The sequence below is a fragment of the Neopsephotus bourkii genome, unplaced genomic scaffold (genome assembly GCF_033783945.1).
Source record: "Neopsephotus bourkii isolate Nb327-2 ecotype Australia unplaced genomic scaffold, CSIRO-AGI_Nbou_v1 NB_1820, whole genome shotgun sequence".
NCBI classification, from domain to species: domain Eukaryota; kingdom Metazoa; phylum Chordata; class Aves; order Psittaciformes; family Psittacidae; genus Neopsephotus; species Neopsephotus bourkii.
The window spans coordinates 793222-807669 of NW_026902293.1; the positions used below are offsets into that span (position 1 = coordinate 793222).

Genomic DNA, 14448 nt, shown 5'->3' on the forward strand with positions numbered 1-14448 from the left:
GAACTTCATGTGAAACCCACCATCCAGGTAGAACTTCTCATTTCACTGAAGCATCTTTTTGCTTAAGCTCGCCCCTGCAAAAGCCTCAACTCCTTATTCAAATTTTCATTGTAATCTTGCTAATCTCTTTTCCAAAATTTTGAAAACCTTTTGCTCAATTATCTTATTTTAGCTGTCCACTCAGATCATAAATTGCGGACTTTGCAGAAAAATAGAGAAGTTAATCAGATTTTTTACCAGCAACTTTTATTTATTTATTTAACATTTGTAAGACTTCTGATCAAAATATTCAGATGTGGGTCTTTTCTTGCTTTTTTTTTTGAAGTAGTATAGAGTAAGCCACAGCAATACACAAATATTCAGTAACAGTTTTAAAAGTATTACTTAAAAGAACAGTAAAGCTCGCAGAGAAAGTTCAAACACAAACTGCATTTGAACGTAATAATTAGAAATTTTACCACTGACAAGCATTAAACTAATTAGAAGTTTCCCAGTATTTTGGATAATCTATACAGAACAGTTCATTAATCTGATTAATAGCAAAATTAATAAAAAATATTTCATCCATAATAGGACCATCTGGCACATTGCATGATGTGTTTAAGTAAAAAAAATAATTATTACAGGTATTTAAGCTATGACAGAAAAAAAAAGCATTTTTACTACACAGACAAGTCATACTTAACCACAATTCTGATTTCACTGGAAAAAAAAGATGTACTTACTGAACAGTTTACCAAAAGATTCCCTTTTTGCCTTTTCAGCTTCATATAGGCGTTTTCCATCTTTTATTAATGCACCTGCCCACTGCGGAAGGGAAAATATTTAGTTAATTGTTACTTTATACATTGTCACAAAGCCCTGGTCCTGAGATTTTACTTACTTACCTCCCTGTAGTGTTTTATGAACATTTTTCTTCTCACAACCTCAACAACAGCCAGGCAGTACATTTGAGGAACAGTACTGAGAGCCTCTACAACCTTGACCCTTTCTAGGAGTTCTGTTACAAGACGAAGCAATGCTTGCAGTTTCTCTCCATCTTGGTCAGCGTGAAGCATTACAAAACAACACCACCTACAAAAGTAGATCACATTTTAGAAGATAACAACTTAGTCATCTCTGCTGCATTCAAATTTCACTAAGATTAGCGGCATTTCTCGATGAACTGAATGATGACATCATTTACATGGGACAACAACAGGCTACCTAGAATTGTCAAGAACTCAGAATTCAGCAGCCACCTCACAGTTCCCTGCTAATTTCTCACAGTAAGATATCCACCATCAGTGCTCAAAAAATGAACACTTACCACCATTTGAGTTAACGTATTCTTTTTGACAAGTAATGCTCTTGGCATACAAAACCCTGGGAGGAATAATAATGTAAATTCCTGAGCAAGTAAGAGACTAATTTTTGTCTATAACTCTTAATAGTACTTCCTGAAAAGCATTAGCAAGACACATTAAAGGTAGCAATATTGTTCAAGAAGCAATATTGGAACAATGGGAAGTTCACACCATCTACTCATGCATTACATATAACAACACCTGTAACATGGAAATTCTCACACCTTGTTATCACAACTTCAATTATCTTATTCATATAACCAATATACTGATGTCAAGCACAGCCACTAACGTAACTTAGTCACAGGGTAACTACTGAAAAGGTGATTACTGATGTGTTTCAGGGGAAACATTACCGTAACTTTGCCACCACAGAAGGCATAAGGTGAAGGCATATCCCACAAGTTATCAAAATAATAGCTTTTTGTTGACAGAAATGAATCAAAACAATAAATGCAAATAAGTCAATGTTAAGTAACTTGAAAAATATCTTAATGGAGAAACTAAAAGATGGGTACTTTTGACTTCCTCATAGTAATAAGTAGTAAAAAATATAAAAAAGGCATTATATGAAGCCAACAAGTGCCATTTCAAAACACACAGGGATGCACATTTTCCATACAACATACAGTTGCAGAACTTGCAAAATTTGCAAAAAAACAGAGGAGTCTGTGAATTCAAAAAGCTGGACTAGCTTATGGAAGAAAACCTCCATCAGAAATTAAAACCAGAAGAGCTGCTTCTAGATCAGATATTATTCTCTAAGAAGATTTAGTACAGTTATGTTCTCACCTCATTATTAGATTCCCATTATGATCATTTGCTACTACTAACAGCTAGTGAAAATTAGCTAGAAGAACCTCTGGTTTGACCAAAAAAACATTTGGTGAGGGTTCCCCCCACCCCGTGTGTGTTTGGGGGATTTTGGTTGTGGGTTATTTGGTGTGCTGGTTTTTTGTTGGTGTGGGCTATTTTTTTTAATATATATATATATATATATAATAATAGAATAATTAGGGTTGGAAATGACCTTAAGATCATCAAGTTCCAACTGCCCTGCCATGGGCAGGGACACCTCACACTAAACCATGCCACCCAAGGCTCTGTCCAACCTGGCCTTGAACACTGCCAGGGATGGAGCATTCACAGCCTCCCTGGGCAACCTATTCCAGTGCCTCACCAGCATAACAGTAATGAATCTCCTCCTTATATCCAATCTAAACTTCCCCTGTTTAAGTTTTAACCCGCTACCTCTTGTCCTTTCACTACAGTCCCTAACGAAGAGTTCCTCCCCAGCATCCTTATAGGCCCCGTTCAGATACTGGAAGGCTGCTATGAGGTCTCCACGCAGCCTTCTCTTCTCCAGGCTGAACAGCCCCAACTTTCTCAGCCTGTCTTCATATGGGAGGTGCTCCAGTCCCCTGATCATATATGTACGTATGTGCCTATATGCCTTATTCTTCTCTTCAGATCTACCTTCTATGCATTCACACTTCACACCTTACTAGCTTATTCCTTACAAAGGGATGCAAGTATCTTCCCCTAAAAACTCATGAATTAAATGTATACTACACAAATAGTCAACATATAGGAAATGAAAGTGATATTTATGGCAACTGAGGTTCTTTCTACGTACTATCCCTAGATACCTGCTACAGTTAAAAATAGTAGGAAAAAAAGTCATCCTTTCACTGGGCTAAGAGCAGATGCATAGGCAAGAAAGAAAGACAAACTCACATTTTGCTTTACCTAGAAGTAATTCATTTTACAAAAACAACAGGATCTTTGTCACCAGTGCACTGCTGATTCTGCTTTACTCTTTCCTGCACCTTGTCTCATCATACACAAACTGAAGTCTCTTCAAAAAAAAACCCCAAGCATCTACTTGATGGATATCCAGCATACAAGTCTAACAGGGTCACATTTTCTAATTGTTAGCTGCCAGAGTAAACAAAGGGTATTTTCCCCCCCCAAATATTAAACTCTGTATACTTTTCCTATGTACCTGATATGACAGATTATCTAAGGCTCAATTATTAACTCTAGTAGTGTGAAAAAATGTATTTCCCATTGAGCAATACAGACTACTTACTGCTTTCTGTGTTACAAAGAGGCTTACAAGAAAAACTGCCATTTTTACTGGCTGTGACTAAATACAATTATTTTTTTACAAACTACAAGTAAATCAGCATGTTTTTCTGCCTTGATGTAATCACAAGCTATTGAAGAGTGTTTCACTTATGCTTATTATAATCCTTTGCAAACATCAATATAATTGCCAATCAAATTCTACATAAGAGGTCCCTTCCAATCTCTAACATACTGTGATACTGCGTGATACTGCGTGATACTGCGTGATACTGCGTGACACTGCGTGACACTGCGTGACACTGCGTGACACTGCGTGACACTGCGTGACACTGCGTGACACTGCGTGATACTGCGAAGATACCAACATCTTCTGAGGTTCATGAGAGGAGAGGGGATTGTAGGTTCTTGGATATTGTTCTACTGATATGAATACCATTTAAAACTCTAAGAAATGTTTCTCTTAAAACAGTATTCTGTTTCACATTTACAAATAACTGCATATACAAACTGAAGCTATCCAACTTTTTTCTCTTCCATTAAGCAAAACTCTACGCATTACCAAAGATTTTCTTAACGCATTCTTTAAACAATCTCGATGCATGTGCAAGCAATATAAAGTGGAAAATTTGTAACTTACTTCAGTCTGACTTGTAGATTATTTGCAAGCTCCTGTTTGGCAGTGGTACATTTCTGTTTAATATCTAACAGTTTTCTGTGATTAGTTAACATAATCATCAGCTGATTTGCATGACTCAAACACAGATCAGGCAGCACAGAAGGATCTTTCAAGTTCTCAGCTCTCTTCTGATTAGCCAAAAATCCCTAGAGTAAGAGAGATACGTTTTTTATACAAGCTCTATGACATTCAAAAAGTACAGAAGTGATCCACCTTCTCCATAAGAACACAAGCATTTCAATAAACTTACTGTAATCATTGAGAAGTGTAACATAATGTTACACAGACAAGTGTCAAAGTTGCTTTCTTTTCGTTCTATAATCCAGTCCAAATAAATGTTATCTGACAGTTGCCTCCCAGTTACCAACACAACCCTGTGAAAACTATACACAACTAACCAACCCCTGTGAAAGATCACAGAAGTTAATGACGCAGAAAAGCAGCTACTAGGGTGGAGTGGATTAACCACCGTTCTAATCTCTGTCAACAACCAGCCTGTTGACTGCTGGCATATGCAAGACATATTCTTTAGCCCACAATAGTACTGAATATAAATTGATGTTACACCTCTTGTATAGAGAAATTCATACATGAAACATCCTTTTTAAAAGCCAAGATCAGAGCTAGACATCTTATTTGCACACAGGTGTTGGGCATTGCTAAGAATTATCTGTTGTGGTTTGTAACAGTGAGAAGTAAAACAGGGAAATGGGCTGCCTTACATAATCAGCCATCTAAGACTTGTTTACAGGAAGTGACATATATAAAGACACACAGAAGTGATGGTGAAGATGGGGCTGCTGGTATAACTGCTGTGCCAGGCTACTGACTGCTGGAAACAGGGTGGTCCTTTAGGCAAGAAATTCATATCATGTCTTTGACACATTGCCTGAGCATCACAGTGGTAACTACACTTGTAGTTCTACAAACTTGCTTATTAAGCCTGTGTTTTCTTAGTAAAGAATTCAAAACCAGAAAATAGCTTTAAGTGCTTCTTTCTGAAGCTGAAATTGACAAGGACCATATATATACCATATATGAAACTGCTGTAAAATGAAATCACCATCACTGATTTGATACTGAATGTAAAACAATCTTGTTACAAGATGTGGAAAAATCATTTGCAAAGCCTGCAATAAATATTTATATCCTAGTGAGAGCAGCACAGAAATCAAAGTATCAAACAAGGATATTAAATACAGTGAAATAAAAGGAAGATGCATACTGAACACTGAAGAGAATACCAAAGAGTCAATTGTTTACTGAACTCGGAGCATCTGATGTACTGAATGAGTGAGGATCCTTTGGGAAACAAAAGGAAGCTGCAAACTTTTTAACTGCATGTATTATCCAAGCCAAGTGAATGGATACTAGTAAAGCTGGGAATTACGTTATTACGAAGAGAACAGCTACATCAAAAGAACTTAGGCCGTCTAGCCAAGGATGATAAAGACACTGAAAAAAAACATGCTGTGGTATTCATTAGGGAATTGATAAGCACCAAAATGAAAGGAGTATAGACATGAGATCATATAGGTTTGAACTAGCCAAGAGTATCTTCATATCCAAGATTAACATTAGGACAACCAGATTCTATACAACTTTGTAACAAAAGTAAAGACATCAAGAAAATAATTCTTTTTAAATAGCAGCTCAGTACGTTTTCTAAAAGAATCACATGGCATAGAGCCTGCCGTTACACTAACTGAAGACTGTGAGCTAGAAAAGCCCTTCAGCTTTACTCCAAGAGTAAAATTAGTTCCAAGAGGCTATTCATAAATTTGGGAATCTTTTGCCATTTCTGTATCTATGGACTGATTTTTAAAATAAAATTTAAACTAAAAAAGCACAAATAAATTGTGGAGAAATCCAGGATCTAAATAATCAATTATTCTCACAAGTTCTTGCCTTTCCAGCCCTGATCAGATGAGAGGATTCATGACATGAGCATCACAGTCAAACTAAGAAGGGTTCTGAAAAACAGGTATGATAATACCTTAATGGATTTTTCCCAAGAACTGTTTCAAAATCAAAGAAGCAGCAATAAAAGAAACATTTAAAAACATTTTATACTGAAGTTCAAACAATATAATAAGCAGCTGAGACAACCCTGGATCACTATAAACCTATAAATATAAGGTTTTCTTTAATATAACAAGGAGGAAGAAAATAAAAGTACAGAATATGACAGTGACAAAGTCCTTTCCCCAAAACTTTTAAGTGAAAGAATCAAGAATGCCATCTGCCAAACAGTTTTTTTTTAAGTATGTTTAATACAGTTATTAATCATAGAATACCAGTTTGGAAGGGACATCAAATATTATCTGGTCCAACTTTTCTTGGCAAAGCATGACCCAGACTATATGGCCCAGCACTCTGCTCCAGATAGCGTCCAATACTGGGGAATTCACCTTCCCTGTCCAACTGAAATCTCCCCAGGAGTAACTTACACCCACTATCCCTGATCTTTTCCATGTGACACCTTGTAAAAAGGGAGTCTCCACCTTCTTCATAACCAGCTTTTAAGCACTGAAACATGGCGGTAAGTTCTCCCCTGAGCATTCTTTTCTCTAGGCTAAACAGACCTAGTTAGTGCTCTCTCGGCCTTTACTTACACAGCAAGCTTCCCAGTCCTTTGATCACCACTTTTTTGTACAGCAGGGACCAAAACTGAACACAGCATCCCCGGTGTGGCTTGACAAGAGCTGAACAGAGTGGGATAGTGACATCTTTATCTCTGCTAGCGATGCTTTTGTTGATGCAAACCAGCATCCTGTTCGCTCTCTTTGCCACTGCTGCACACTGTTCACTCATATTGAGCTGCTTGTCCACCAGGACGTCCAGGTCCCTTTCCACAAAGCTGCTCCCCACACAGGTAGATCCCAGCCCATGCTGCACTACTGGATTCTATTTACCCAGGTGCAAGACCATACACTTGTCCTTTTTGAACTTCATTAGGTTCTTGTTAACTCACTCTTTCAGTCTATCCAGGTCACTCTGCAGGGTGGCTCCCCCCGTTCCAAAGTATTCACTTCCCCATTCAGGTTGGTATCATTGGCAAACTTGGTCAGGGTACACTTGATCCCATCTGCCAGATCATTTATGAAGATATTAAACAGCACTGGGCCCAATATTGATCCCTATGGGACCCCGCCGGTCTAGCCCATAATGTGTCAGTTTCTCTAGGAGAAGGCTGTGGGAAACTGTACTGAAAGCCTTGGAGACATCCAGGCAGACAATGCCCGTACCAGTTAAGCAGACTGCTTTGCCTTAGAAGGTGATCAGCTTTGTCAAGCATCATTTGCCCCTGGTGAATCTGTGCTGGCTTCTCCCAATCATGCGCTTCATTTGACTTGTGATAGTCCCCACAGTGATTCAGTTTTACCCCACATTACCAAGGACTGAAGACTGATGGACCTGTAATTGCCTGGATCCTCCTTTGAGGAAAATACAGGTGACCCTTCTTGTAGATGATTGTGACATTTGCCTTCTTCAATTCTCCTAGGACATCCCCTGACCTCCACAACTTCTCAAAGATTATGAAGAGTGGCCCTACAACAGTGCTTGCCAGTAGTCTTAAGAAGTAACTTCTATGAATCTAATTGATGGAAAAGCATTTGAACGTAACAGAATGTTTTGAAATGCTACACTACAAATAACAAAATGATAAATGATAAATGAAATAAAGCACAAGAATACATTAAAAATGAGAAACTATTGGGCAGAATCACACTGAAAGATTAGTCTCCAAATTTCTAGAGGTATACTCTTACTACATACCATCACCTACTGACCATGACTTTATATACTCATGTAACACCCACAGACAAAAAAATGTTTTCATTAATTTAAGAAAGCAGCTTTCTACATGAAACGCTGGCGGGGGGCAGGGGGGGGAGATGAACTCTTAAGCTATGTAACTCAGGATGCAATTTTAATAGAAAAGGCTGTTTGATGGTCAGTTAATTGGAAAGGCTGACTAAAATCAAGAGAACTCTTAAGGCAGGCTCAGGAACAAGCAAATTAACAATGAGGCCTTCTAGCAGCAAATTACTTGTTCTGTGGAATCAGTTTGGTTTGAAATTTAATAATGAAATTGAGGTTGGAGTAGAAAGTCAACTCAAATTCTGGGTAGAACATCAGCTTTTTCTGGCCTGGGGAAAAGAAGCCTCCCTACAGCTTCCAATACAAATACTCCCAATGGATTTACACTGAGATATTCCTTATCCTTGTTCTATAAAATACCTTCACTTTATTCTTATGAACACAAACAGTTTTCTGTTGGAACGTTTGATGTAAAGTAAAACTGTACGATTTCTTTTTCCTTACTCATCCAGAGGAAGCTTAATTTCTAAAAAAAAACCCAAACACAAAAACACCCACAGAAAACCCCCAAACAACAACAGAAGCAAACAAACAAAAAAATTAACAAAAAAACCCCAGATGTTTCCTACTCCAGAAACACCACCATATACTGATGTATCTCAGAAGCCAGCAAATTTATACTGGTGCTTTTATGAAAATGCTTACTGGTCAAACTGGAATGAAATAAATTTCATATAACCAAGAGAATGTCATCAGAAATATTCTAACTATAAAAATACACAGCTTAATATGCACTTGACAAAGTTGCGGAGAACTACAGCTCTGCATGCTCCTAATTCATTAAGTCTAGGGTATTTTAAGACATTTTTATTTTGTACAATGACTTTTTCTCTAACATAGATAAAAGTGTCATAAATATAAGCCCTAAATTTAAAGTTCCAGTACTGTCCATCACTATCTTGCATTTTCAGCTAGCTAGATATTTTTTAAAAAGTATTTAAATATTGTAGGTGGAATTATGAGCTGAAAACACAACAAGGAGTAAAAACTACCCGTATTTAAATGTCAAATTGTCAAATTTTAAAGGTGACTATAGCACCTTTATGAGCACCTCCACTCTATTACGTTGAGAACTATCTTGCATTAAGACATGCAACTGTTTCATTGCCATCAGCATACACATATCAAAAATCTGCTATTTTCCAATGTTGCACACACAAATGTTTATTACCTGAGCAAGTTCTTTTTGTTCATTCACCAGTCTGCTGCAGCTTGCTATCATCTGGTCTAATGCATAGAGCCTGTCCTCGAGGCCTTTAATAGCCTTCATGTTCTGATTATCTAGTTTGGCAATAGTTTGGCGACATTCTGACAGAAAGGGTTGGATGATCCTTGGATCAAGCTGGAAAAAAGGGGAAACAGAAAAATGTTTATTAGCAGTCGACATGCTGAAAGGTGATGCGAGCTATTTAAATGCATTTTTATCACCTTAATATTCATTTTTAATAACATGTGCCTACATCTGTTACCTGTTTCCAAATTCTGAGTTAATGTGTCAGAGCATTCTACATCACAGCATTAACTTTTTTGAAGTATTCCAAGCAAACTGTCACAGAAATCAGGATGGTTACAAGGGGAAGGGACATTAGTTGTGGGTACAAGGCAGGGTGCTGGGGGAAGAGGCAGTTTAAAGGTAACAGGCACAGTTTATCCTGGAAAAGAGTCCATACACCTAAAATCAAAACAAGTGATGAATGCGACTCAGTGGGAAGTGCAGTAGGAAGGGTGATGAGAAAAAGCTGTAAGACCATCACCCTTTTCCTACTGAATTAATGTTTTTATTGACTGCTTAGACAAATGGATCAGTTCTAAATAACTTTTTGCTTATGTTTTTCCTAATAAAACCACATTTAAAAAAATTACTTAATCATATTCCTTCACAGGTCTTTATCAAGAAATTACACAATGGTTTGGGTTGGAAGGGACCTTACAGTTCATCTGGTTCCACACCCCCTGCCATCGGCAAGGGCACCTTCTACTAGACCAGGGTGCTCTAAGCCCCAGCCAGCCAGGCTTTGAACACTTCCAGGGATGGGGCAGCCAGAGCTTCACTGGGCAACCTGTGCCAGTGTCTCACCTCTTAATGTCTGAAATGTTAAGAGGCTACCAATGTCCACAGATATTAAGGGTGACACTTCAAGTTTCACTAGGAGAACAGTGAAGTAAATTAGAGTCTTTATTTCCTTAGTTCTTGAATTAACATAGGTAATTACAACAGTTTATGCAGAAGACAGTCTAAGCCTAGAATATATTATTTAGAAACACATTAAGAGTCATAAGGTGTTAGGAGAATGTGAACAAATTTACCCAAAATGGTTATTATGTATGTCATCAATTACATTAGGATCTACTGAAAAGGACAATATCCTGTGAGGTCACACTAGCAGTGATAACACTGGCTTCTTCTGTCAGTTACTTGCAGAGCACACATTAATTTACAAAAAAAAAAAAAAAAAGAAAAAAAGGCAGCACTTATATGACTCAGTATTAACATAAATAAGCAGTATTTTCATTCTATCTATTATTTAACTGTATAAAAGCTTTCACATATAGCACTTCTGCTTTCTGGAAAGGCCTCTCTGGGGTATAGAGAGAGGAAAAGTATTACAAAGTAAGGAGCAACACAAAGCATAGCATTTCCATTCTCTTCAAACAAATAAAGCCTCCAAAACAAAGAGAAGACAAAAGAAGTATCGAAAACTAGTAACTGGCCCCAAATAAGTAATTAATGCTATTATTAATGTCACAAAATAGCAAAGGCTAATTTTTAGTATGTTATGAATGGCCTTCTGAATCTTGGTGTTTCTCAAGCAAGCAGTTCATCTTCAAGAACCAGTAACAGTCTCTAGGATTAAACCAGATTGCCTTTATAGAATGATCTTCATGGCCATCCTATTCAGGACTGCTTCCCCATGGCAGTCTGAATTTCTCCACTGCAGCATCCAGAACAGTTTAAAAGACAAAATACTCAAGAATGATATGGTGGCTTTATTTTTACTTTCATAAAATAATTGTGTCCTATTCCTTTTTACTAAGAATACCTATTCCTCTCATTCCACCCTTTATTTTGTTCATCCATTCTTTTTATCCCATACTTGATCTAATTGCATCTGTAGCACTCAGCTCTGCTTTCACTGGTAAGATAATATTGTTATAATCTTTAAAACTCTCCTCCTTTTTGAGCCTTTTATTTGAGTGGCTACGACAGCACTTAACTGAAACATCTGTTTAGCTGCTACTTAACCCACTGTTTTTAGGGCAGCCTAGGTTTCTGTAATTAGAACTGTCATTTTGTAGAAACACCTACAGGCTAGAAGAACCACTCAACAGCACCCTGTGTAACACAAGCAGTCTTGGAAGTATCAAAGGTATAAAGTTCATACACTCTGATGCTTTGAACTTCATTAAAATCTTACCTGAATTCAGAGTTTCAAATAAGAAATGCAATCACAAGCCATTTGTATAGTTCATATTTCCAAGAAGGAAAGGACATGGGGAGAATGCAGGAAAAACAACAGAAAATAAATGAGTGCCATTTTATTCTGACTTGCTTTAAGGTGTGTTCTCAAGTAAATATTAAAAGAACAACTGTGTTGCAGATATTATTTTCTTTTCCTTTTCAGGTACACGTCAATTCTGTTTTCAAGTTAATTCTGAATAACTGGTAGGTAATGATTCAATCTTTTGTCTGTGCAGCTATCAAAACAGAGCAAATTAACATTTCCTAAGGAAAACTACCAACTATCACATTACTTCAAAGTTTTTTGTGAACCAAACCAGATCAAGATTGATCAAGCACAGCTGTTCTGATGATGGGCAGAACAGTCTGACCAAAGTATTTTCTGCTTATACCAAGAAAACAGAAACTTCATTTTTGCAGAAGCAATCATTTTTTCCCTACAAAACTCAAATTACAGAACAATCATAACAGTTGTAACAAAGAACTTCTGACAAGTTTTCTAAGACAAGAACAGGAAAGCGCAGTTACAAGATAGCTCTACAACATGTGATATGTGCCAGAAAGACTACAAGCTGATCAAAAAAGGTAAAGGAAGTATTTAACTAAAGAACGTTTTATTTTCTCTTTTCCTTTTTGTATCTTTTCCTGGTTTTGGCTGGGACAGAGTTAATTTTCTTCCTAGTATCTGGTGCAGTGCTGCAGCTTTATTTAGTCTGAGAAAAATGCTGATAACACACCAGTGTTGTAGTTGTTGCTAAGTAATGCTTACCCTGATCAAGGACTTTTCAGTCTCTCATGCTCTGCCAGTGAGGAGGGGCACAACAAGCTGGGAGGGAACATAGACAGGGCACCTAACCCAAACTAGCCAAAAGGGTATTCCATATCACAGAACGTTATGCCCAGTAGGGAAACTGGGGTGAAGCTGGTTGAGAGACACCAACTGATGCCTGGGGACAGGTTGGGCATTGCCCAGCAGGATGTGAGCAACCGTATTGTGCATCCCCTGCTCTTTTAGGGTTTTTTCTCTCCCCTTTTTGTTGTTTCCCTTCTGATTACAATTATTATAATATTTTATTGCAATTATTAAGGTCTTCTTATCTTAACCCACTGGTTTTACCTTATTTTTTGATTCTTCTCCCCATCCCACCAGGTTGGAGAGTGAAAGAATGAGCAAGTTGCTGCATGGTACTTAGTTGCCAGACTGGTGTAAGCCACCTTTAAGTATCACTATAATTTATTTGGAAGGAACCGTTTAATGTCTGCCTCAAAATACTGATTTTTAAGAGACATTACATTTGTGCCCTGTTAATATTACGTAGAAAGTAAATTTTTTCCTCACACAACTGAACTACTGGTCTTTGTTTATTCTTATTTTGAACTAGCAGAAAGCACCTTGTGGTATAACTGAACAGGAAAGAGGATTGTCTCAGGACTTCAGCAATTGGGAAGATTTTCCCACGAAAATTGAGTACCATTTTCACTACAGAAAAACACTTGTCAAGTCTAATCTTAGCCTCTGCTGTACTAAAATTTAGACAGCTCTAGATCTTAAGCGGCCCCTGATATTAAACCCAATTCTCCAAATTTTAAGACAGAATTGAAAAAAATCAGTGTACAAGACTGACCAAATCAATGTTCCCTAAAACAGATGGGCATTAGACATAACTGAGTGTTACAGTCCTACCTTGCAGAAAAAATAAAGTGTCAAAGACAACAGAAATTGTTTTCCTTGTTCAGGGTATATTGATTTGTAATAGTATAAAATTATACATATGCACATAAGGTTTGACAATGTAAGAAACATAAGCTATAGTGAAAGCAAAGGAAGAAAGTCTCTAGGCAGAAAAGATTTTAAAAGGTTATAACGCTCACTGGTTATAATAATCATTTGGAAAGCACAGAAAGTGCGCAATGTTTTATTCTACCAGCAGCAGAAATACATACAGGCATGCTGGACACCTTTGAGTACATTGGTATCAGCTAATAAAGTATGCAGGTATGAAAACTTGTCACAATTAACCACACTAATTTGTCCTACATTTTAATAAAGGCTTCAGTATTCTTAACACAAAAAGTGTTCACTTTGGCACAGAAAAACCTTTGCTTTCACTGAAAGGATAATTTCTATGAAAAAGACAAAAGAAGCGATGTCAAGCCACTTTGCTTGGATGCTGCAAGAAGCTACTGGCTTTCCAACAGGAATGGCTATTTGAGAAACAAACAAGATAACATGCACTCACTGTGAAATTAATACATTTTCCTAAAGGTCAAATTCTTAACAGTCAAGAACTCTGAAAATACTTTGCGCACTCACATCCATCCCTAGTCTCTGTTCTGTCTCCATTCAGAAAGCTAGCTGAGAAACAACGAGTTACAAGAAGCTGGAACAGCAACATTCAATGCAATATAGTTTGATTTTTAAAAAACTGTTAACTTACCCTGCTCATAGAATCAAAACATTTTCTGACCAGTGATTCAACATCATTAGGTCTATCTTGAACATTTATCCAGTCTAATAAAGACACATTGAAAGAAGGCTGATCATCATCTTTCAATTCTACTGATGTTTCATTGTCCTGGACAGTAGCATTTTGACCAGATTCCTTATCATCTTTTACATTTTCAGGATCTGTGCCTTCCAAAGCTGTATGTTCAACTGACTTGCAAAACGAGGCTAACATTGATTTATTGTTCACTTTAGATATCTCAGAATCAAGCACCAATTCAGGAGATTTCCCATCGTCAGTTTCTTCACTTTCAGCCCCTCCATGCTCAGCTGAAGAATCCAGTCTTCCTAAACACTCTCTGTAACTATGTCTTGTTAGGCACTCCAGCAGTGGTATCTTGGCCATTATAGAAACAGCAGAACCCAAGCTTTTTTTTAGAAGGGTGACAAGAACAAACAAACAAAACAAACAAAAAAGAAATCAGTACCTAGCAGCCAGTGTGACAAAAACTAACAGCACCACCCCCCCACACATATATATGTG

At 37.3% G+C, this 14448-nt stretch overlaps 1 protein-coding gene across 6 annotated transcripts in view; it reads right to left on the reverse strand.

The window, feature by feature from the left end:
- RB1CC1 (RB1 inducible coiled-coil 1) overlaps nucleotides 1–14448 on the reverse strand; it is a 71894-nt gene that overhangs the window by 27872 nt on the left and 29574 nt on the right. For all 6 annotated transcript variants that reach the window (XM_061342933.1, XM_061342929.1, XM_061342930.1 and 3 more), the window contains 5 exons: nucleotides 13897–14332; nucleotides 9170–9340; nucleotides 4075–4259; nucleotides 888–1074; nucleotides 726–807 (listed from right to left, as the gene is read on the reverse strand). In XM_061342933.1, coding sequence (XP_061198917.1) covers nucleotides 726–807; nucleotides 888–1074; nucleotides 4075–4259; nucleotides 9170–9340; nucleotides 13897–14332 — 1061 coding nt within the window. The remainder of the gene's footprint in view (nucleotides 1–725; nucleotides 808–887; nucleotides 1075–4074; nucleotides 4260–9169; nucleotides 9341–13896; nucleotides 14333–14448) is intronic.